Genomic DNA, 25,134 nt, shown 5'->3' on the forward strand with positions numbered 1-25,134 from the left:
CTGCCAGGTTACATCTTGCCAGGACTTGAAACAGGCATTCTGGAAACAGTTTCACGATATCATCCTTCATCAGCCAAGCTTGCTTGAATCCAGTGACACAGTGAGAACGGGACCCACTTCTGGGCATGCCCATCCCACATAGGGAAACTTTAGCAACACAAAAGGATGATGGAGGGAGTGCTGAAAGCTTTCAGACACTCCCCCAGTCACAGATCTGGGTTTAATCCATCATTCTTTTGCTCACCATGCCACCCCAGTTCAGATCAAGCCATATGCAAATCAGTTTTGACCCTGATCCTCTTGGGAACAGTTCAGCCCAAACTTGGCAAATTGAGCACGGGACCCACGTCTGGGCATACCCTTCCCACTTAGGGTAACTTTAGCAACACAAAAGGATGATGGACTGAGTGCTGAAACTTTTCAAACACTCACCCCAGTCACAGATCCTAAAATGCTTCTGAATCTGGACACACTAACACCTTCACAAGCGCATTCTCCGTTCTATAACATTAGCATTTCAGCAGTTGTAAACACTGTATAAATGCTTTTAACTTACCTTGTGGCATTCCATACAAAGCATTGGCAAAGCCAGTAGATCTCACCTATGCAAGCTCTATCGCCTTTGTCAATGTTTTGTTAGCCATTTAATACAGCAGCGCTAGCTTGAGTGCAGCATAACTGAAAATTAAAAAAAGGTGCTTTAACATGAACAATGTTGGCTGTGTTATACAGCTTTCTTACATTATTTTCAGCCATTTGCAACATAGCTAAGAAAAATTACCAAAACCAATAAATCTCACATAGGCAAAACCTATTGGCTTTACCAATGCATTTTTAAGCTTTTTGCTTAAATTGTACAACTGCTCTCCAAGCTACAACTTACAACAAAAACAGCGTATTAATCACAGTGAAACCTATTGCATTTTCCAATGCCATACCCATCTATCTCACTCTCTCATGGACTATCCATGAATCACTAATATAGTTAACTTCAGGTCTTCACGCAGTTTCTTTCCCGTACCTTTTCAAAGTTTTGGTCCCTCAAAGATGCGCTCTCTTCCTCTTCTTAGGGTATCTTCTGCATACACAAAAGCTTCCTCTTTAGGCATATGTGGCCTGCTCTCCCCTTCTTTCTCTCTTTTTCACACACTATTTCTGTTCCTCTGTCTCAATGTCAATAACCACTACCTGCACAAACTATCTATCCCTGTCATTCTTGCTTTCTATCTATTCTCTGCAGCTCTCACCACTGTCTATTCCCCATGCCACATAATTCTACTAGACAAACACACAATTCTTCACCACACTAATAAACAATTAACAATTTTAATACTACACACAAATTCCACTACACACCACATACATCCACTACATACAAAACAAAACATATAGGTAAAAACCATTATCATTTACAATGCCAATAACTCTAACTCTCACAAATGCAAGACTGATTGCATTGCAAATGCTTGTTTTATTTCTTTTATGGGGAATGCTAAACACAAATAGAGTACAATATCTTGGCATTTCTCCTACTTTACTCTCTTCTTAGGTCACGCCTGGACAGTGTGCATGTGCTTTCTGCAATATCTGTAGGAATGAGCAAAGGACTTTGCTCCTGCCTGTTGCTGCCTGCTGCTTATCATAACTTGAAGGAAGTGTCTCTCTTCTTTGTTGCCTCCTTACTGGTTTGGCAGCTGATACGTCACTTCCTGCTCTTGGCTGAGGAGCACCAGCCACTTACAGTTTAATTACGCCTGGAATGTTTTTCTTTTGTTTAGACGGACTATTTTTTTAATTGCTTCCTGCCTCGAGTGTTTGTCAGTAAGCACTTCACTTACTCCTTACTTTACATAATCAATCTTGTGTGTGCGCGCGTTTTGTATACTTTTTTGTGGCTTTATATATCATGAAATGGACCCGGGTATTGAATCCTCAACAGCGGCTCTCCATGCACAGTGAGAGAGCTGATACTACAATATTCACTGCACTCGGGGATATGAACGCCATAATGCTTTGCAAGCTTTCTTTTTACGACACATTGTTGCCCATAACTTAGCCTGTGTTGGACCTAGGACAAAGGGACCACCAACAAAACATTCAGAAAGATGTGCTTTTCCTGTCCAGTCCCTCTTCTGGGTCCCACTGTGTTAGAGGGGGGCCCAAAATCATAACTTCTTCCACCATACAATGTATATTTAAACTCTTTTATTGTTGGAACTTTTGTGTTTTCAGCTGAGAGGAGTTTGTGTTATAAGGACCTTGTTTGTAATAATATTTTGACAGCCCTCCTAGGCCTGAAAATGTGTAATGCACTATGCTCTTTAGGGGCTGGAGGATGATAACTGCCCCAAATTACAACTAGCTCAATCGAAAGCTGCACTTGATCTTAGGCAAAAGACATGCTCTGCTTCAGACCTGGGATATCTCCAGCAGTTGTATAACAACACTTGAGAGCCCCACCCAGGTAGGAGCCCTCAGGCCTTTGCTAAGCCACTTGTGCTGGGGATGCAGTGTTGTCAACAAAACTTCTGCCAGCATTCTGTGACACTGTACTCTGAGTGCTTTTGGCTGCACAGGGACACCCAGCCACCACGAGTGGTACATCACCTTCTGCTGTTGACTATACAGGGACATTTAGCCACGACCAGCAGTACTGCACCTTCTGCTGTTGACTCTACAGGGGTGTAGGAGGCTGGACTGGCTTGTAGTGAGTACCAAGGGGTACTTACACCTTGCACCAGGCCCAGTTATCCCTTATTAGTGTATAGGGTGTCTAGCAGCTTAGGCTGATAGATAATGGTAGCTTAGCAGAGCAGCTTAGGCTGAACTAGGAGACGAGTGAAGCTCCTACAGTACCACTAGTGTCACTTGCACAATATCATAAGAAAACACAATACACAGATATACTAAAAATAAAGGTACTTTATTTTTATGACAATATGCCAAAGTATCTCAGAGTGTACCCTCAGTATGAGGATAGCAAATATACACAAGATATATGTACACAATACCAAAAATATGCAGTATAGTCTTAGAAAACAGTGCAAACAATGTATAGTTACAATAGGATGCAATGGGGACACATAGGGATAGGGACAACACAAACCATATACTCCAAAAGTGGAATGCGAACCACGAATGGACCCCAAACCTATGTGACCTTGTAGAGGGTCGCTGGGACTATTAGAAAATAGTAAGGGTTAGAAAAATAGCCCACCCCAAGACCCTGAAAAGTGAGTGCAAAGTGCACTTAAGTTCCCCAAAGGACATAGAAGTCGTGATAGGGGAATTCTGCAGGAAAGACACAAACCAGCAATGCAACAACGATGGATTTCCAGTCGAGGGTACCTGTGGAACAAGGGGACCAAGTCCAAAAGTCACAAGCAAGTCGGAGATGGGCAGATGCCCAGGAAATGCCAGCTGTGGGTGCAAAGAAGCTGCTACTGGACAGTAGAAGCTGAGGATTCTGCAGGAACGACAAGGGCTAGAGACTTCCCCTTTGGAGGATGGATCCCCCACGCCGTGGACATTTGTGCAGAAGTGTTGTCCTGCCAAAAGACCGCCAACAAGCCTTGCTAGCTGCAAATTGTGCGGTTAGGGTTTTTGGATGCTGCTGTGGCCCAGGAGGGACCAGGATGTCGCCAATTGCGTCTGAGGACAGAGGGGGCATCAAGCAAGACAAGGAGCCCTCTCAGAAGCAGGCAGCACCCACAGAAGTGCCGGAACAGGCACTACAAAGAGGAGTGAAACGGGGCTCACCCGAAGTTGCACAAAGGAGTCCCACGTCGCCAGAGGGCCACTTAGAAAGTCGTGCAATGCAGGTTAGAGTGCCGTGGACCCAGGCTTGGCTGTGCACAAAGGATTTCCGCCGGAAGTGCACAGAGGCCGGAGTAGCTGCAAAAGTCGTGGTTCCCAGCAATTCAGTCTGGCGTGGGGAGGCAAGGACTTACCTCCACCAAACTTGGACTGAAGAGTCACTGGACTGTGGGAGTCACTTGGACACAGTTGCTGGATTCAAGGGACCTCGCTCGTTGTGCTGAGAGGAGACCCAGGAGACCGGTGATGTAGTTCTTTGGTGCCTGCGGTAGCAGGGGGAAGATTCCATCGACCCACGGGAGATTTCTTCAGAGCTTCTAGTGCAGAGAGGAGGCAGACTACCCCCACAGCATGCACCACCAGGAAAACAGTTGAGAAGGCGGCAGGATCAGCGTTACAGAGTTGCAGTAGTCGTCTTTGCTACTTTGTTGCAGTTTTGCAGGCTTCCAGCGCGGTCAGCAGTCGATTCCTTGGCAGAAGGTGAAGAGAGAGATGCAGAGGAACTCTGAGGAGCTCTTGCATTCGTTATCTGAGGAATTCCCCAAAGCAGAGACCCTAAATAGCCAGAAAAGAGGGTTTGGCTACTTAGGAGAGAGGATAGGCTAGCAACACCTGAAGGAGCCTATCAGAAGGAGTCTCTGACGTCACCTGCTGGCCCTGGCCACTCAGAGCAGTCCAGTGTGCCAGCAGCACCTCTGTTTCCAAGATGGCAGAGGTCTGGAGCACACTGGAGGAGCTCTGGGCACCTCCCAGGGGAGGTGCAGGTCAGGGGAGTGGTCACTCCCCTTCCCTTTTTCCTGTTTCGCGCCAGAGCAGGGCTAAGGGGTCCCTGAACCTGTGTAGACTGGCTTATGCAGAAATGGGCACCATCTGTGCCCATGAAAGCATTTCCAGAGGCTGGGGGAGGCTACTCCTCCCCTGCCTTAACACCTTTTTCCAAAGGGAGAGGGTGTAACACCCTCTCTCTGAGGAAGTCCTTTGTTCTGCCATCCTGGGCCAAGCCTGGCTGGACCCCAGGAGGGCAGAAACCTGTCTGAGGGGTTGGCAGCAGCAGCAGCTGCAGTGAAACCCCTGAAAAGGCAGTTTGGCAGTACCCGGGTCTGAGCTACAGACCCGTGGGATCATGGGATTGTGCCAACAATGCCAGGATGGCATAGAGGGGGCAATTCCATGATCTTAGACATGTTACATGGCCATATTCGGAGTTACCATTGTGAAGCTACACATAGGTAGTGACCTATGTGTAGTGCATGCGTGTAATGGTGTCCCCGCACTCACAAAGTCCGGGGAATTTGCCCTGAACAATGTGGGGGCACCTTGGCTAGTGCCAGGGTGCCCACACACTAAGTAACTTTGCACCTAACCTTTACAAGGTAAAGGTTAGACATATAGGTGACCTATAAGTTACTTAAGTACAGTGGTAAATGGCTGTGAAATAATGTGGACGTTATTTCACTCAGGCTGCAGTGGCAGGCCTGTGTAAGAATTGTCAGAGCTCCCTATGGGTGGCAAAAGAAATGCTGCAGCCCATAGGGATCTCCTGGAACCCCAATACCCTGGGTACCTCAGTACCATATACTAGGGAATTATAAGGGTGTTCCAGTATGCCAATGTGAATTGGTGAAATTGGTCACTAGCCTGTTAGTGACAATTTTGAAAGAAATGAGAGAGCATAACCACTGAGGTTATGGATAGCAGAGCCTCAGTGAGACAGTTAGTCATAACACAGGTAACACTTTCAGGCACACTTATGAGCACTGGGGCCCTGGCTGGCAGGGTCCCAGTGACACATACAACTAAAACAACATATATACAGTGAAAAATGGGGGTAACATGCCAGGCAAGATGGTACTTTCCTACAAGGGGCATCTAGCCACAACCAGTGGTACTGCAATATCTTCTGTTGACTCTACAGGGACATCTAGCCACGACCAGTAGTACTGCACCTTCTGCTGTTGACTCTACAAGGACATCTAGGCCCGTATTTATACTCCGTTTGCGCCGAATTTGCGTCGTTTTTTTCGACGCAAATTCGACGCTAAACTAACGCCAACTAACGCCATATTTATACTATGGCGTTAGAGGCGTCTAGCGCCAAAGTTCCCGGAATGTGCGTCATTTTTTAGCGTGAACCCCTTCCTTGCGTTAATGATATGCAAGGGAGGCGTTCCCGTCTTAAAAAATGACTCCCAGGCCTTTACGTGGTATTTATACTCCCGGGCAAAAGAGACGCCCGGGAGTGGGCGTGGCTAAAAACGGCGCATTTGCGCCGCTTTTTAACGCCTGGGTCAGGCATGGCGTTAAGGGACAAGTGGGCTCAAAATGAGCCCAGAGTGCCCTCCCCTGCCCCCAGGGACCCCCCCTGCCACCCTTGCCCACCCCAGGAGGACACCTAAGGACGGAGGGACCCATCCCATGGACATTAAGGTAAGTTCAGGTAAGTATTTTTTTTTTAATTTTTTGTGGCATAGGGGGGCCTGATTTGTGCCCCCCTACATGCCACTATGCCCAATGACCATGCCCAGGGGACAGAAGTCCCCTGGGCATGGCCATTGGGCAAGGGGGCATGACTCCTATCTTTACAATGATAGGAGTCATGTTGATGGGGGATGGGCGTCGAAAAAAAATGGCGCAAGTCGGGTTACGACGATTTTTTCGACGTAACCTGACTTGCCCCATTTTAAGACGCCCATACGCCATTTTCCCCCTACGCCGGCGCTGTCTGGTCTACGTGGTTTTTTCCCACGCAAACCAGGCAGCGCCGGTCTGATTGCGCCGTCTAACGCCATTCCATAAATACGGCGCCCGCATGGCGCTTCAGAATGGCGTTAGACGGCGCAAAAATTTTTTGACGCTAAACTGCGTTAGCGCAGTTTAGCGTCAAAAAGTATAAATATGGGCCCTAGTAAGGACCAGTGGTACTGCACCCTTGTGCTCTGACTCCTCAGTTAAATGTTATTTAAAAGACATGGAAGGCCTGACAATGTGTAACACACTATGCCTCAAGGGGCTGATTACATGGTTATACTGCAATGTCCTTTGTCATGTTTTTTGCATGTGGTTATGCCCTCTAGGGGCTAACTATATGGTTACATGACCATGTTTCTTCCAGATGCTATTTTTAATGTAGTGCTACGTAGGGGCTGATTGGACCATTACCGTCTAATGCCAAATGTATGAAGGAATGCACAAGCACAGTTTATTTCTGATAAAGGTTTAATGTGCTGTATGGCTAAATATGTCAGCCATTTCACTGAGGGCATGGTACTTCTCCAGCCGTCTTCAGGTTTGGGGGACATTATGAGCTTCTGATGTCAGAAGAACTTCTCTGCAGCGCTCTGTGAAACTGTACTCTGAGTGCTTTTGGTTCCACAGGGACATCTAGCTACGACCACTGGTACTGCAATTTCATCTGTTGACTCCACAGGTACATCTAGCCATGACCACTGGTACTACACCTTCTGCTGTTGACTCTACAGGGATCTCTAGCCACGACCAGTGGTGCTGCGCCATCTGCTGTTGACTCTACAGGGACATCTACTAACAACCTGCGGCACTGCACCCTTGTGCTCCTGACTCCACAGTTAAATGTTATTTAAAAGGCCTGCTAGGCCTGAAAATATGTAATACACTATGCAATCAAGGGACTGATTATATGGTTACCCTGCAATGTTCTTTGTCATTCTTTTTTCATGTGATTATGCCCTCTAGGGGCTGAATATATGGTTACATGACCTTGTTTCTTCCAGATGCTATTTTTAATCTAGTGCTCTGTAGGGGCTGTTTGGACCATTACAGTCTAATGTCAAGTGTATGAAGGAATGCACAAACACAGTTTATTTCTGATAAAGGTTTAATGTGCTGCATGGCTAAATGTTTCAGACATTTCACTGAGGACCTGGTACTTCTCCAGCCGTCTTCAGGTTTAGGGGACATTCCGAGCTTCTGATGTCAGAAGAACTTCTCTGCAGTGTTCTGTGACACTGTACTCTGAGTGCTTTTGGTTCCACAGGGACATCTAGCCACGGCCACTGGTACTGCACCTTCTGCTGTTGACTCTACGGGGACATCTAGCCATGACCACTGGTACTGCACCTTCTACTTTTGGTTCCACAGGGACATCTAGCTACGACCACTGGTACTGCACCTTCTGCTGTTGACTCCACAGGGACATCTAGCCATGACCAGTGGTACTGCACCTTCTACTGTTGACTCTACGGCGACCTCTAGCTACGACCAGGGGTACTGAACCGTCTGCTGTTGACTCTACAGGGACATCTAGTAACAACCTGCGGCACTGCACCCTTGTGCCGCTGACTCCACAGTTAAATGTTATTTACAAGGCCTGCTAGGCCTGAAAATATGTAATACTCTATGCCCTCTAGGGGCTAAATATATGGTTACATGACCTTGTTTCTTCCAGATGCTATTTTTAATGTAGTGCTCTGTAGGGGCTGTTTTGACCATTACAGTCTAATGTCAAGTGTATGAAGGAATGCACAAACACATTTTATTTCTGATAAAGGTTTAATGTACTGCATGGCTAAATATTACAAACATTTCACTGAGGACCTGGTACTTCTCCAGCCGTCTTCAGGTTTGGGGGCTATTCCGAGCTTCTGATGTCAGAAGAACTTTTCTGCAGCGTTCTGTGACACTGTACTCTGAGTGATTTTGGTTCCACATGGACTTCTAGCGACGACCACTGGTATTGCACCTTCTTCTGTTGACTCTGGGGGGACATCTAGCCACGACCACTGGTACTGCACCTTCTGCTGTTGACTCTACAGGGTCCTCTAGCTACGACCAGTGGTGCTGCACCATCTGTTGGTGACTCTACAGGGACACCTAGTAACAACGTATGGCACTGCACCCTTGTGCAGCTGACTTTACAGTTAAATGTTATTTAAAAGGCCTGCTAGGCCTGAAAATATGTAATACACTATACACTCAAGGGGCTGATTATATGGTAACACTGCAATGTTCTTTGTCATTCTTTTTTCATGTGATTATGCCCTCTACGGGCTGAATATATGGTTACATGACCATGTTTCTTCCAGATGCTATTTTTAATGTAGTGCTAGGTAGGGGCTGTTTGGACCATTACCGTCTAATGCCAAATGTATGAAGGAATGCACAAGTACAGTTTATTTCCGATAAAAGTTTAATGTGCTGCATGGCTAAATATGTCAGCCATTTCACTGAGGACCTGGTACTTCTTCAGCCGTCTTCAGGTTTGGGGGACAGTCTGAGCTTCTGATGTCAGAAGAACTTCTCTGCAGCGTTCTCTGACACTGTACTCTGAGGGCCATATTTATACTTTTTGACGCACAACTGCGCCAACGCAGTTGTGCGTTAAAAATTTCACAGCCGGCTAACGCCATTCCAAAGCGCCATGCAGGCGCCCTATTTATGGAATGACGTTAGCCGGCGCTGCGGACTGGTCTGAGTAAAAACAAATGACTCACACCAGGCAGCGCCGGAGTATGGGAAAATGGGGGTTGTGTGTCAAAAAATGGTGCAAGTCAGGTCTGAGGCTAAAATCAGGCCTCAAACCGGACTTGCGCCCTTTTTTTTGACGCACAATCCCCATTGACATGACTCCTGTCTTAGCAAAGAAAGGAGACATGCCCTCTTGCCCAGTGGCCATGCCCAGGGGACTTATGTCCCCTGGGCATCGTCATTGAGCATAGTGGCATGTAGGAGGGCCCACATCAGGCCCCCCTATGCCATTTAAAAGAAACTTAAAAAAATACGTACCTAAACTTACCTCAACTTCCCTGGGATGGGTCCCCCCATCCATGGGTGTCCTGCAGGGGAGGGTGAGGGTGGCAGGGGGTGTCCCTGGGGGCAGGGGAGGGCACCTCTGGACTCCTTCCGAGCCCACAGATACCTTAATGCCTGCCCTGACCCAGGCGTTAAAAAACGGCGCACATCAGGCTGTGTGCTGTTTTTTAAGGCCCTCCCCCTCCTGTGCGTCAAAATGACGCCTGGGGATAAATAAGACGCACAGGCCTTAAAGTCATTGTTTGGAAGGGAACGCCTACTTTGCATATCATTAATGCAAGGCAGTTTCCCGCTTCCAAAAAATGACGCACATGATGGAATTTTGAAGTACGCGGGGTCGGGCGCCAAAGTATAAATATGGGGTACGGTTTGCGCTGAAACAGAGTATAAATATGCCCCTGAGTGCTTTTGGTTCCACAGGCACATCTAGCGACGACCACTGGTACTGCACCTTCTGCTGTTGACTCCACAGGGACATCTACCCATGATCATTGGTACTGCACCTTCTGCTGTTGACTCCACAGGGACCTCTAGCCACGACCAGCGGTGCTGCGCCATCTGCTGTTGATTCTACAGGGACATCTATTAACAACCTGCGGCGCTGCACCCTTGTGCAGCTGACTCCACAGTTAAATGTTATTTAAAAGGCCTGCTAGGCCTGAAAATATGTAATACACTATGCCCTCTAGGGGCTGAATATATGGTTACATGACCTTGTTTCTTCCAGATGCTGTTTTTAATGTAGTGCTCTGAGGGGCTGTTTGGACCATTATAGTCTAATGTCAAGTGTATGAAGGAATACACAAACACAGTTTATTTCTGATAAAGGTTTAATGTGCTGCATGGCTAAATATTTCAAACATTTCACTGAGGACCTGATACTTCTCCAGCTGTCTTCAGGTTTGGGGGACATTCCGAGCTTCTGATGTCAGAAGAACTTCTCTGCAGTGTTCTGTGACACTGTACTCTGAGTGATTTTGGTTCCACAGGGACATCTAGCCACGACCACTGGTATTGCACCATCTTCTGTTGACTCTACGGGGACATCTAGCCATGACCACTGATACTGCATCTTCTGCTTTTGGTTCCACAGGGACATCTAGCCACGACCACTGGTACTGCACCTTCTGCTGTTGACTCCTCAGGGACCTCTAGCCATGACCAGTGGTGCTGCACCATCTGCTGTTGACTCTACAGGGACATCTAGTAACAACCTACGGCACTGCCACCCTTGTGCCGCTGACTCCACAGTTAAATGTTATTTAAAAGGCCTGCTAGGCCTGAAAATATGTAATACACTATGCACTCAAGGGGCTGATTATATGGTTACACTGCAATGTTCTTTGTCATTCTTTTTTCATGTGATTATGCCCTCTACGGGCTGAATATATGGTTACATGACCATGTTTCTTCCAGATGCTATTTTTAATGTAGTGCTAGGTAGGGGCTGTTTGGACCATTACCGTCTAATGCCAAATGTATGAAGGAATGCACAGGTACAGTTTATTTCTGATAAAGATTTAATGTGCTGCATGGCTAAATATGCCAGCCATTTCACTGAGGACCTGGTACTTCTTGAGCCGTCTTCAGGTTTGGGGGACATTCTGAGCTTCTGGTGTCAGAAGAACTTCTCTGCAGCGTTCTGTGACAGTGTACTCTGAGGGCCATATTTATACTTTTTGCCGCACAACTGCGCCAACGCAGTTGTGTGTCAAAAGTTTCACCGCCAGCTAACGCCATTCCAACGCGCCATGCGGGCGCCTTATTTATGGAATGACGTTAGCTGGCGCTGTGGACTGGTCTGAGTAAAAAAAAAAGACTCACACCAGGCAGCCCCGGCGTATGGGAAAATGGGGGTTGTGTGTCAAAAAATGGTGCAAGTCAGGTCTGAGGCTAAAATCTGGCCTCAAACCGGACTTGTGCCATTTTTTTTGACGCACAATCCCCATTGACATGACTCCTGTCTTATCAAAGAAAGGAGTCATGCCCCCTTGCCCAATGGCCATGCCCAGGGGACTTATGTCTCCTGGGCATGGTCATTGAGCATAGTGGCATGTAGGGGGGCCCAAATCAGGCCCCCCTATGCCACTTAGAAAAAACGTAAAAAAGTACGTACCTGAACTTACCTCTACTTCCCTGGGATGGGTCCCCCCATCCATGTGTGTCCTCCAGGGGAGGGGGAGGGTGGCAGGGGGTGTCCCTGGGGACAGGGGAGGGCACCTCTGGACTCCTTCCGAGCCCACAGATACCTTAACGCCTGCCCTGACCCAGGCGTTAAAAAACGGCGCACATCAGGCTGTGCGCCGTTTTTTAAGGCCCACCCCCTCCTGTGCGTCAAAATGACGCTTGGGGTTAAATAAGACGCACAGGCCTTAAAGTCATTTTTTGGAAGGGAACGCCTACCTTGCATATCATTAGTGCAAGGCAGTTTCCCGCTTCAAAAAAATGACGCACATGATGGAATTTTGATGTCCGCGGGGTCGGGCGCCATAGTATAAATATGGGGCATGGTTTGCGCCGAATGTGGTCAAAAGTTTTGACGCACATTCGACGCAAACAGAGTATAAATATGCCCCTGAGTGCTTTTGGTTCCACAGGCACATCTAGCTACGACCACTGGTACTGCACCTTCTGCTGTTGACTCCACAGGGACATCTAGCCATGACCATTGGTACTTCACCTTTTGCTGTTGACTCTACAGGGACACCCAGCCACAACCAGTAGTACTGCACCTTCTGCTGTTGACTCTACAAGGACATCTATTAACAACCTGCGGCACTGCACCCTTGTGCTGCTGACTCCACAGTTAAATGTTAGTTAAAAGGCCTGTAAGGCCTGATAATGTGTAATACACTATACACTCAAGGGGCTGATTATATGGTTACACTGCAATGTTCTTTGTCATTCTTTTTTCATTTGATTATGCCCTCTACGGGCTGAATATATGGTTACATGACCTTGTTTCTTCCAGATACTATTTTTACTGTGATGCACTCCAGGGGATGTTCTGACTGTTACAGTCTAATGCCAAGTGTATGAAGGAATGCAGAACCACAGTTTATTTCTGATAAAGGGTTAATGTACTGCATGGCTAAATATTTATAAGGTCCTAAAGGCAAGATTAATATTATCATTTACAATGCCAAGAACCCTAGCTCTTGTAAACGTGAGACCTATTGTATTGCAAATGCGTGTTTTTTTATCCTTTTCTTAATACATTCTTGCCCAAAACATGGCATTTGCACTGTGAAAAAATGATAGTGCAAAGACATTGGGTCTCTGGTTATTTAGGTGTAGCCGGTATTGCTAGAAATAAGGAGGGTTATGAAGTTAGACTCTACTCCTTTAGCAATAAGCGAAATACTTTCTCCTACCTGATCTTTTCACACAGATTGGTCTTCGGGCACAAGCAGAATTTGCACTTGCCACACTCTGGAATGTAGAGAGGGATCACTTTGTCACCTGTAAAGGAAAATTGGGGTTTGTTGATTACATTAGGAGTGCTTTAAATTGTTTAACAATTGAATGGTTCATGCTACACCAATGTGTGTGTCCCTCTGGATTCCAATCCTTTCCCCTTCTTGCTCCAAGTCTATGGAATTCACTACCTTCGCCTATATGCATTTCCCTTTCTTTAAACTTCTTTTATATTTGTATGTAAGTATGGCTGAATCATTTTCTGTGTACCTTTGTCATGTACGGTGGTTTAGTAACATTGCTTATTTTGTAAAGTTTTCGCGCTGAACCGCATTTAGGCATAAAACCTCTCAGGCTTTGTTTTGTATGTACAATGTTGTTCATTGTAGCTGTTGTTCACAATTGTGCGTTGTATAGTGTATTTGTGTAATATAATTATGTGGCCTCTGGTCAGACAACTCAGTTTTAAGCATCAACTTGATCCATTTCCTGAAAAACCAAGGCCCAAATTTACACTTTTTTAGCGCCACATTTGCACCATTTTTTGACACAAAAACTGCACAAACTTGCAAAATACAATTGTATTTTGTAAGTTTGCCCCGTTTTAGCGTCAAGAAGTGGCGCAAATGCGGCGCTAAAAAAGTATAAATATGGGCCCAAATCTTTGGTGGTTTAGGGGCAATTTATTGCGATCCTATGAGCACAAAATAAAGGTTACCCAATCTTATTAATAATTATCGGGCAATCGAATTATTTATGCAATGGGGTGGACATAAAAAATGAGATGTAAAAATCACTCTTTTTGAAATTTCGTTAGGGAATTTCACGTTGCCAACACTGCACCCACAGTAACAATGTTTTTTCTGTGAGAACAAAGTCAAAACTGCTTCTCGCTTGTTTCTGTTCTGCCCGCCTATGTGGGTTTCCGTAGGAGCTGGCCTGTTCTAATCCAGAGGGTACTGGACTATAGAAAGAAGCTACATTATTTGAAATTTGCATATACCCCTCTCTTTTTATTGGAAATCTGTAGGTACTTGAATCACTCATGGAAATAACTAACAAACTAAGGGAGAGTCATATGCATTCTTTATATACATGCAGGCTGTACTGAAGCAAGAGCTGCTATTTATCATTAATGTGGAGATAATCTTTCCTCTTCCTGATTAGTTGCTGTTCTAATCAAGTGTTCTAGTCAAGTGCATCAATTGGTAATGTATGATCGTATTATAGAGTAACAATAAAATATTATTATCAATTATGTTATTAATCTAGTGAGTCAAGACATTCCAATTAATTCGTAAAATCATCATTACAAATGAATCAAGTCTGCTCCTCAACATGCAACGACTACTCATATGTAATTTTTTTTAAATCAAAATGTCTTAAATACGTTTCGATTTTGGACTGTTTTAATTGTTTTATGGTTTTAAGCAAAATAATCATAGCTGATGAATTATCATCTATGAAGTGCAGAATAATTGTAACGTGTCCGTTCGGTAGACTTTTTGTACTTTTACCATAGCACACTTTTACTTCAATGGACATTCCAAAAGATTTTCCAGTCCATAGTTCATTCATTCACATTTGAATGCATGAATAATGGAGTACACGGAGGGCGGTATCAGGGTTGCTTGCTTGCTATAGTGCATATTTAAGATCGTGTATTACTTTGCCTGCTTGGTTAGCTCTTGTACCAAGTAGAATCATTATAGAGCTAAAAGTAAAAGGCAACAGTATTGCCTTAATTTGATTATTCAATTCCTAACAAACTCACTGAGTTGTTTCTGTATCATACTTTATTTGCTTAGAATTGACAACACTTGCTTTACCTTGTGGCCAGTGGGTCTGGCCTTTTTCAAGGCCACTTAGATCAATTTAAATAATATAACACCCTGAATGATTATAAATTGCACCATAGTGTTTTATCTTAGTCTGAACTGTGAATAGTGCTTCGTGACTTGTAAAGAATCTTATGTCGTCCATGAATGCTTTCCAGACAACAAAGCTATATTCATACTTCAGACTATACAATATAATTCACTAATTCAAATCAACTTGTTGCATTAAGTGTGAATTGGGTAATCAAATCACTTATTAATTTTGATGAAAACCTTTCCACATGACTATATCTATAAGATCATTAATCCACTTTATCAATGAAATAGACCGAATTTTTCACTGTGTCATACTCATATGGCAGTGTATTTGAGGCAGGACAGCAATGGTTTACACATAACCATTTACTTTACACTGCTTCTTACTTTATCTGTACCCCTCCTTTGAGGTAAGATGTTTGGAATTCTCATCATAATGCCACAAAACCTTAGAAAAGCTGTTGAAAGCAGCAGATAATATTTTGGTACAGTCATTCAACAGACCGTGCACATACCAGGCTTAAATTGTGTTACTCCTGGTCCAACACTCTCCACAATTCCTGCTCCTTCATGACCCAGGATCACTGGAAACAAGCCTTCTTTGAAGTGGGTACTGACAGCATGGTCATCTGTGCGACACACCCCAGTGGCAACAATCTAAAAGCAAGAAGATATGACACTGAATGGCACAAGACCATACAAAGCGACGGTGGAAACAGCAAATTCAATAAATATCAATCCTTATAGCTAGGTTGGATTATTTGAGTAAAATACTGTTTTCTTGTCATATGAAGCACCCAGGAGACAGCTGGGTACATGGATCGAAAGAACCGGGTTTATCGTGACCAATCAGGGATGTTTTGTAGTGAGTGCATGAAGAGATATACCAAATAGTGAATTAAATTGTTGATTGAAGACAGAATTTGGAATATTAAAAGCTCAAAAAAGGGAGCAGGTGGCTGAGAACGAAAACAGAGGCATTAAAGACAAATGTTGTTGCTTGACTTTTAGCACAGTGCAGATGAATCGATTAGTAAGATTTCTGAACCTCTATCTTTGGGATATTGCTCCTTACAGTTTCCTGTCTTGTTATTCAAAAGGCCAAAGGGAGCGGAAGCAAGCAACTGTCTTATGACAGACATGCTTCACCTTCTATAAATTATTTCTGTCACACACCAGATACCAATGACAGGCCCGCGGGGAGAAGGTTTAAAATAGGGTGTTTACTTGCAAGATTAAAAAAGCACAAATGGCGTACTTTTTTAAAAATTCGTAGAAAAATAATATGAAATGTTCATTAATTGTTGAAAAGGTTTTCTTTTTACCTCAGTTTCGACTATTGCTCTAGACTGCAATTGATCAACTGGGACTAACACGCCTGAAAACAACGATTTGTCAAAATGAAATTCCAGGACTGAAAACGTTGTGTCCCAACCATAGTTTTGAGAGCACATACTAATCAATACAGTGTCATTTCGAGGAATTAGCCTATTCGTACTCACATCTTCTGGTATATCTGGAGTTATATTAAATAGATCTGAAAAACCTTTGGAGTGCAGCAGATATTTTTCAAGAGCAGGCAGTAGTTCATGGACCACTGACAACTCTTGAAAAATAAAGATGAAATGTTTCATTCTTTTTAAATGCATCCCATTTTCCTTAAGGAAAATGGGATGCATTAAAAAAAAGATATTTTTTTTAAAGTCAATCACAGACATGGTGGCAGGTGACAATCCCTGTGATGACAGCGAATCCTATTAGGTCATAAATTACGATGTACCTCATTAATATTCATGAGGTAGGTCTACTTACAACCCACTACGACTGCTAAGTAGGAAATAAGGGCCAGATATAACTTTAGTACATTAGTAATAGTGATTACCAAATAAAAATATACACAAAATTATGATTTGGTAATAGCTATTACTAATATAAGTACATCTGGCCCAGTATTCGGCCAGCCAATAACCATCACTGTAATAAATTAGAAAGTTTTAATTTTTGAACTTTCTAGAGAAAAAGAGAACAATTGATCGAATTTGCAAAGGGTGCCACATTATTGCTAGGACAGGAGAAAAGTGTAAGCGGGGCTATTTCCATACCTAAGATTTAAAAATCGATTAGAGGCAATTAAAATATGCCTTATTTGTCTATGGCTACATATGATGTTTGTCCTTCTAAGATGTATAGCCGAAGCCTTTCTCTGGCTTAGATTCAGTTAACAGCCAATCAGGTAACTTTTAATTTGTTGAGTTCTGTGTAGAGCTGTATTTAAGAGCTGTGACATGGGAAAAGAAGATTTGATGCACCTAATTTGTCTTGTCCAGAGTGAGATTGTTAGGTTTAGTTATCTGCTCCTGGGGTACTCGAAGGAGGAAAGAGACGTGGAATATAGTCTTTGTGGTATATATCCTCAAATAACATCATGCACTGTAATTTTTTTAAATGTATAGTTAGCTATGCTGAAAAGGAGGAGTGCATAACCTTTCTCCTCACCAGATGGTGTCCCTCAGGAATCGTCTTTAAACCCTAGCATTTTTTATATTTATGTGGCACCACTGGCCAAACTTATCAGATCCTTTGGCTTTTCCACAGTTTCTCACGTGGATGATGCACAAATTATAGTCTTGAACTCCTGTGATCCCAGTGAGGCTGCCAAACGCTTCAGTAATTGTATACAAGAGGAAGTGGGATGGATGGGAGACAATTGTCTAAAGTTAAACCCTGAGAGGACAGAGGTTCTTCTTTTTGGAAATTATAGAACTGTCTGGAATCCAACATGGTGGCCACAAGAGCTTGGCCCCTTTTCCCCCAAATTACCAAAGTCAGAAATCTGGGGATGGTTGTGCTTTTATCTATGAAGAACTTTGAAAACAATCCTTCCTTTAATCCCGTTCGACCTACAAAAAACAGTGATTACCTCATTAGTTCTCTCTAGGATCAACTACAGTAATGCCCTTTATTTGGGCACACAACAAAGCCTGATAAACTGCAGATACTCCAAAATGTGACATACTTGAGTTTCTCAAACTATTGAGGAGCTGAACTGGCTACCAGTCAGGAAAAGAGTAGCCTTTAAGGTGTTCTGTTTGGCACACAAAGCACTTCATGATTCTGGCCCAAACTATTTGAGAAAGAAAGTCCACTGGTATATTCTAAGAAGACCTCTCTGCTCTGCTTCCTCCAAATCGCTGGTATTGCCCAAAACCAGGAAAGCTGCCTGGGGAGGAAGAAGTATTTCTGTTGCCATCGTTAAACTGTGGAATAAGCTGCACTTGAATCTCAAAGTTCAACTCATCCTTCTGCATTTTAGGGAACAGCTCAAAACCTGGCTCTTCTCACATTCTCTGCCCTTTCAGAATTTCCTCTTTCATTATCTGCACAGGTCTGATTTTCTGGCATCAAGAAAAGATGCTAGCATCAGGACGCCTTAGGGCAGTCACGCGCTTTATAAACTATCAACATCAATATCATAAAGTGGACTTATGTTGTCATTATTACTAACACTACTGTATTTTATGTTCAAATTTGGTGAAATAGTGGGTATGAATTCCCAGCTGTTTCACTTCTATGCATTTTGTAACTCACCTGATGTTTTTTTCTGAGTACTTGTTTCCTTGATGGATTTTAGCAACTTATTGTTTACAGACAATGCAATGACTTTAATTAATCACCGACGAAATAAAGGTTTAACTCATTCAGTCGGGTAATGAACATTTTCAAATGCTTAAGAGTCAAACTACAAATAGTGAAAAGCAGGGCCCTCATGTAAGCCCTGAGCAAACTGGGTAGAAACATTAATTTTACAAAGAAGTAAAGGTTTTTTAATTCTAAAGACTAGAGGTAATCCAATAATCAGCATTCAAATTTGTTTAACAATTAACTTACAACAACGTTTGACAACCTACATAGTACAAAAGTAGAGCATGCAAAATTATATTTTGTTGACAATTTTAATATGAAATGTGTGCAAGTAGTGTGTGCCCGGGTAGCCATACGTGTAATGTAGTGTGGTAAAAAGGTAAACATGTGTAAAGCATACTGAGGTGTGGACTTGATGTCTGTGTGACAGAGCCGGAAATAAAATCTGTTAACAAACACATATTTAAAAACAAGATTTAGCAAAGCAAGTTGGACTCATTTAAATAAGCTAACGCCTGTAAGCAGTATTTGTGCATACGTGTTTACATGTGCAGCATATTAAAGTCAGGCCTATTGGCTTTTGCCAATGCTTGCTTGTTGGTACTGAATAGAACTGGACCCACTAGACCCGACTCGTTCAACCATAAAACAATTTGCCCTCTATTGTATATGCTTCAAGGCCACAGTGTGCGGCTACAACTTGACCATCCTGCTTTGAACAGATTACCCATGAGAGCACTGACAGTGGGTGATGTGGTTATGACAGAACTAGCAAAACATTTTACACTCTCCATTCTCGCGGAAGTCTGCACAGTTGGAAAAGGTTCAACAATGCAGTCTTAATGTTCTTGCCAAGGAAGTCTCACGAGCACATTCCACTGTTTTTCTGCAGCAGTTACATGAACCAGATAGCATTTTTTTTTTAGCAAATATTAATATCAAGTTAACAGGGCTAGAGGACAAGAAAGGAGAAACAGACCTCAACAGCCGCTCTCTAATAAACAGGAAGAGGCCCTCTGTAGTACGTCAGCGCTCAAGTCTGCCATTTTAGACCAAAAGTGAGAAAGGCCATTTTAAGATATACTTATGCGTTTTCTTATTGACAAAAACACAGATTGATTTCCGAACAATGAATGTTAAAAACGTTAATATAACGCAGGCCAGCGATTTAGTTTCTATTTATATGTTATGTGTTTTACTTAATCTTGCATTTCCTTTGAGTGTTAACCATTTCTATCATGTTGTGTTTCAGTGTTTTATTTGTGCATCTTATTACTCTTGTATACAGGGTGAACTGAGTCCCTTCAGCTGTTTATGATGGGCCACAACGGAGAGCTCTGGTGCTGAGACTACAGGCAGAGCAAGTTTATCACAGTACATGTCAGGGGGTTGGCCTCTCCAGACCACACAGACCAATGGTCATGAATTTCAGGTGTAAATGAAACTCTGTGTAAACGTGTGTGAAGGGGCACACAGAAGTCAAAATATTTACAAGGCAAAAGTAAAAGAAAGTGCTTTGATGTGAGTTAGTACAGTGTGTGTTTGGGGGCAGCGAGGTGAAGGAGGTGTGAGGAAGAACATTCAGGCTTGAGTGAAAAGAAGGCACTGAATGGGAAAAGAGATTAGGTTTAAGATATGCAGATGGGCAAGATGGGGAGCAAAAAGGGCGCACTGGTCCAACATAAAGTGCCCATAAATGAAGATCAGTAATCCTCCCACAGGCCTCCAGTGGCGGTTGCCGCCAGTCAAGGGTGGCGGGCAGGGGGTGGGTGGGTACCCAGACTTTCAGTTGGGGGGGGTCAAAATAATTAAAAAAAACCTTACCTTTCTGACGCTCCCTCTGGCGGCCACCTCCGTGTCGCTCTTCTCTTCTCGTCACTGGGGCACAAAGCACAGGCTCCCAATCCAGATGCTGCTCTCATGATAAGGCAAGCATGAGAACAGTGCTGGGATTGGCTTGAGTGGACTGGTTTGGTGCTTGCTCAGGCACAGGGAGCCTGTATCATTTCTCTAACCCTGCTCTGTAACACAGCTGGGATGGAGAAATGTAAGTGTGCATGTCAGCTTGACTGGCCTAAGACGGCCGGCCAAACTGACATGCGCACTTACAAGTGCCCACCACTCCTCTTCCCTGCCATGGCTCTCCCCGCACTAGACTCCCATGGCTCTCTCAGACAGTGATGACTGAGGATGTGGGCAAGGCTCCTCTCCTATTACGGAGGAGCCGCCCTTGTAGGCCTCAATAATATTTAATACAGAGTCTCACAATTTTAGAATTGAAAAATTGTCAATATTAATTATTTACAACAAAATCATTGATGCTACTCTTTTATCATAAACCGCTAACAACCAGTGACCAAGTTAAAAGACCTGGCAGGTAGGTGTATGTAATTTGCTGTGTTATATATTGTAGGAAGTTGGCCCTGTATATACTATATCAAAATGAGATATAGTGTGCACAAAGTCCAGGGGTTCCCGAAGAGGCTTAACAGAGGCAATATTAGATAATACTAATGCTCTATTTGTGGTACTGTGGTCAAGCAGTTAGGCTTATCAGAGGGTAGCGTTAAGCATTTGTTGTACACACAGACAATAAGAGAAACACACACTCAACGACGTACCTCAAGGCCAATAGGATTTTTATATAGAAAAATATTCTTTCTTAGCATGTAAGTACATTAAATGAAAGGTACTTTGCATAGGTATAATCAGGATTTTGAATGGGATCAACAATGTACACAGTTTTTCTTAATATGATAAAAAAAAGCTATTTTAAAAGTGGACACTGCAATGTTCAACAGTTCCTGGGGGAAGAAAGCACAGTACAGTTTTGAAGGTAAGTAATCGACTTACAGGTTTAGTCTCCGGGGCATAGGTAGCCCACCATTGGGAGTTCAAGATAACCCCAAACACCCGGCACCAGCAACACAGGGCCGGTTAGGTGCAGAGGTCAAATAGGAGACAAAATAACGTGGGTGCCTATGGAGACAGGGGGTACTCCGGTTCCGGTCCACTTGCAGGTAAGTACCCGTGTTGTCAGAGGGCAGACCAGGGGGGTTTAGAGGAGCACTGAGGAGGGGCAAGTAGGCACCAGACATGCACCCTCAGCGGCACGGGCGGCCGGGTGCATCAAGCAAACTGGGCTTCGAGTTCCCAACGGAACTCAATGGGCAGACCTGGGGGTCACTTAGGCGCTGCAGGCAGGGCATAGGAGGGCTTCTCTGGCATGCCACCAACTGGACAGGGTGGAGGGCCGCCTGCTGGTCACTACTGCACCGGTGGTCGGTTTCTCTCGAGTCTGGGGGCTGCGGGTGCAGTGCTTCTACAGTCGAATATCTTCATCCCGGGCAGTCGCGGTCAGGGCGGTCCTCGGGATTCCCTCTGCAGGCGTTGTTGTGGAGGGGTGGAAAGGTCAGCCCAGGGTGGACACTTGGTCAGAATCGCCTGGGGGTCCTCTCTGGCTGGTTGGTTCCTCTGGACATGGGCCAGGGGCATCGGGTGCAGAATAGTTCTGGACTCCGCTTCTGGAGTGAGTCCCTTTAAAGATGGTTACTTTTACTTCTTCATGTTGGACAGGTCTGCTGTCTACAGGAGTTTCTTGGTCCTTGGTGATGCAGGCAGTCCCTTGGAGGCTTTTCAGGGGTCACTGGTCCTTTAGAAGGGTTGCTTCTTCTTTTGCAGCTTTTTGAAGCAGGAGACAGGCCGGTAGGGCTAGGGCCGAGTCAGTTGTTGTCTCCTTCTCTTCTTTGTGGGGTTGTCAGCTTCAGTTTCCACAATTGGCACACCCCTGGCACACAGATAAGTCCCTTGTAAAAGGTACCTGTGGTACCAAGGGCCCTGTGAGCAGGGAAGGTCCCTAAGGGCTGCAGCATGTGTTGTGCCACCCTAAGGGACCCCTCACCTAACACATGCACACTGCCATTGCAGATTGTGTGTGTTGGTAAGGAGAAAAGGGCAAAGTCGACATGGCATCCCCCTCAGGGTGCCATGCACACAAAACATTGCCTGTGGCATAGGTAAGTCACCCCTCTAGCAGGCCCTAAAGCCCTAAGGCAGGGTGCACTATACAACAGGTGAAGGCATAGCTGCATGAGCAATATGCCCCTACAGTGTCTAAGTCTATTCTTAGACATTGTAATTACAGTGTGGCCATATTAAGTATATGGGCTTGGAGTTTCTGAAAACGAACTCCACTGTTCCATAATGGCTACACTGAATACTGGGAAGTTTGGTATCAAACTTCTCAGAATAATAAACCCATACGGATGCCAGTGTGGGATTTATTTAAAAATGCACACAGAGGGCATCTTAGAGATGCCCCCCTGTATTTTACCCAGTCCTTCAGTGCAGGACTGACTGATCTGGGCCAGCCTGCCACTGAGAGATGAGTTTCGGACACCCTGGGGTGAGAGTTTTTGTGCTCTCTGGGGCCAGAAACAAAGCCTGCACTGGGTGGAGGTGCTTCACACCCCCCCCCCTTGCAGGAACTGTAACATCTACCAGTAAGCCTCAAAGGTGCAGGCTTCGTGTTACAATGCCCCAGGGCACTCCAGCTAGTGGAGATGCCCAGCCCCCGGACAAAGCCCCAATTTTGGCAGCAAGTCCAGAGGGATAATTAGGAAAAACAAGGAGGAGTCACCACCTCATCCAGGACCACCCCTAAGGTGTCCAGAGCTGAAGTGACCCCCCCTTGCCAAACCCTCCATTTTGGTTTGGAGGACAGAGACCAATAGGTTTAGGAATGTTCTCCCCTCCCCAAAGGGAGTGAGCATAGGAAAGGTGTAGCCACCCTCAGGGACAGTAGCCATTGGCTACAGCCCTCTGACCAATAAAAACATCCCTAACTCCTGTATTTAAGGGCTTCCTGAACCAAGCCAGTCAGATTCCTGACAACCTCACAAGAAGAAGAATGACTGCTTAGCGGAAACCCCAGCAGAGAAGGAAAGGTGACAACAACTGACTTGGCTCCAGCCCTAATGGCCTGCCTCCTGCTTCAAAGAACCTGCAGAAGAAAAGCGTCCTGCAGGTCCAACGACCCCTGAAAAACCTCTGGAGGACTTCCTGCATCACAGAGGATCAAGAACTCCTGTGGACAGCAGCCCTGTCCAAAGAAGAACAGAAGAAGAAACCTCTTCTGAAGGTCTCCCACCTCACTCCAGAAGCGTGAGTCTTATCCACTCTGCACCCGATGCCCCTGGCCCATGTCCAGAGGAACCAACCAGCCAGAGAGGACCCCCAGGTGATTCTGACCAAGTGTCCACCCTGGGCTGACCTCTCCACCCCTCCACGATGACGTCTGCAGAGGGAATCACGAGGACCCTGGCAACTGGAGAAGCACTGCACCTGCAGCCCCCAGACTCGAGAGAAACCGACCACCGGTGCAGCAGTGACCCTGTCTGACACGTGGTGTGCCCGAGACACCCCCCTGGACCTCACCTGCAGCCGCTGAGTGACCCCCGGGGTCCCCTCATAGTTTCACTGGAAACCCGATACCCTGTTTGCACCCTGCACCCAGCCTCCCCAGTGCTGCTGAGGGTGTGGGATTGGTGCCTACTTGGGGCCCCTCCATTGCTCCTCTAATCTCCCCTGATCTTCCCTCCGAGCCGCGGGTACTTACCTGCTGGCAGACCGAATTCCGAGTACCCCCATCTCCATAGGCACCCACGTTAAAATTGATCAACTTTGACTTCTGCACCTGGCCAGCCCCGTGTTGCTGGTGGTTGGTGTTTGGGGTTGACATGAACCCCCAATGGTGGACTACCTAACACCTGGAGACTGGAACTGTAAGTCGTGCATTTACCTCTAAAACTGTACTTTATTTTCTCCCCCCAGGAACTGTTCTGAAAATGCAGTGTATCCACTTTTAAAATAGATATTCTCTGTTTTCTCAAAAACTGTTTACTTGACTAAAGTGAAACAAAGTTACATTGATGGCTATGCTAAGTATTTACCTGCAACAGTATTTACTTCTGAACTGAGTCTTGTGGTTCTAGTAATAAAGGAACAAAAATATATTTTTCTATATAAAATCCTATTGCTCTGGAGTTAAGTCATTGAATGTGTGTTTCTTCTATTGCTTGTGTGTGTACAACAAATGCTTAACACTACCCTTTAATAAGCCTAACGGCTCGACCACTCTACCACAAATAGAACATTAGTATTATCTATTTCAGCCCCTGTCAAGCCTCTAGGGAACCCCTGGGCTCTGTGCACACTGTATCTCATTTTGATATATTATATACAGACCTAGCTCCCTACCTGGTGCAAATGTGTTTCAAGATGATATATTAATATATGGAAAGGATTAGATTGAGCATGACTGTATTTTGAAGACAGTTTTTCAAGTCTTAAAGGACAACGGGCTAGCGATGAAAGAACAGAAATGTAAATTTGGAAAAAATCAAGTGGAATATTTAGGTCATATTATTTCAAAGGAAGGCATTTGACCTAAGATCAGCCACATAAAGGCTATTTATGAAGCTCTAGAGCCTAAATGTAAGGAACAATTACTATCTTTTTAAGGTCTGACTAAATTATATTCATGGTTTGTGGAATACTATGCATCCAAAGTGGAGAATCTTACTTTCAAGTGTTACTT

General features: G+C 44.7%; 1 protein-coding gene across 1 annotated transcript in view; it reads right to left on the reverse strand.

The window, feature by feature from the left end:
* The window catches only part of LOC138299788 (all-trans-retinol dehydrogenase [NAD(+)] ADH4-like), a 195,055-nt gene that overhangs the window by 80,216 nt on the left and 89,705 nt on the right, over window positions 1–25,134 (reverse strand). Inside the window, exons 3-4 of the mRNA XM_069238346.1 lie at window positions 15,410–15,551; window positions 12,978–13,065 (exon numbers count right to left, since the gene is read on the reverse strand). Of these exons, the coding sequence (XP_069094447.1) occupies window positions 12,978–13,065; window positions 15,410–15,551 (230 nt within the window). The remainder of the gene's footprint in view (window positions 1–12,977; window positions 13,066–15,409; window positions 15,552–25,134) is intronic.

Source organism: Pleurodeles waltl, chromosome 1_2 (genome assembly GCF_031143425.1).
Source record: "Pleurodeles waltl isolate 20211129_DDA chromosome 1_2, aPleWal1.hap1.20221129, whole genome shotgun sequence".
NCBI lineage: Eukaryota > Metazoa > Chordata > Amphibia > Caudata > Salamandridae > Pleurodeles > Pleurodeles waltl.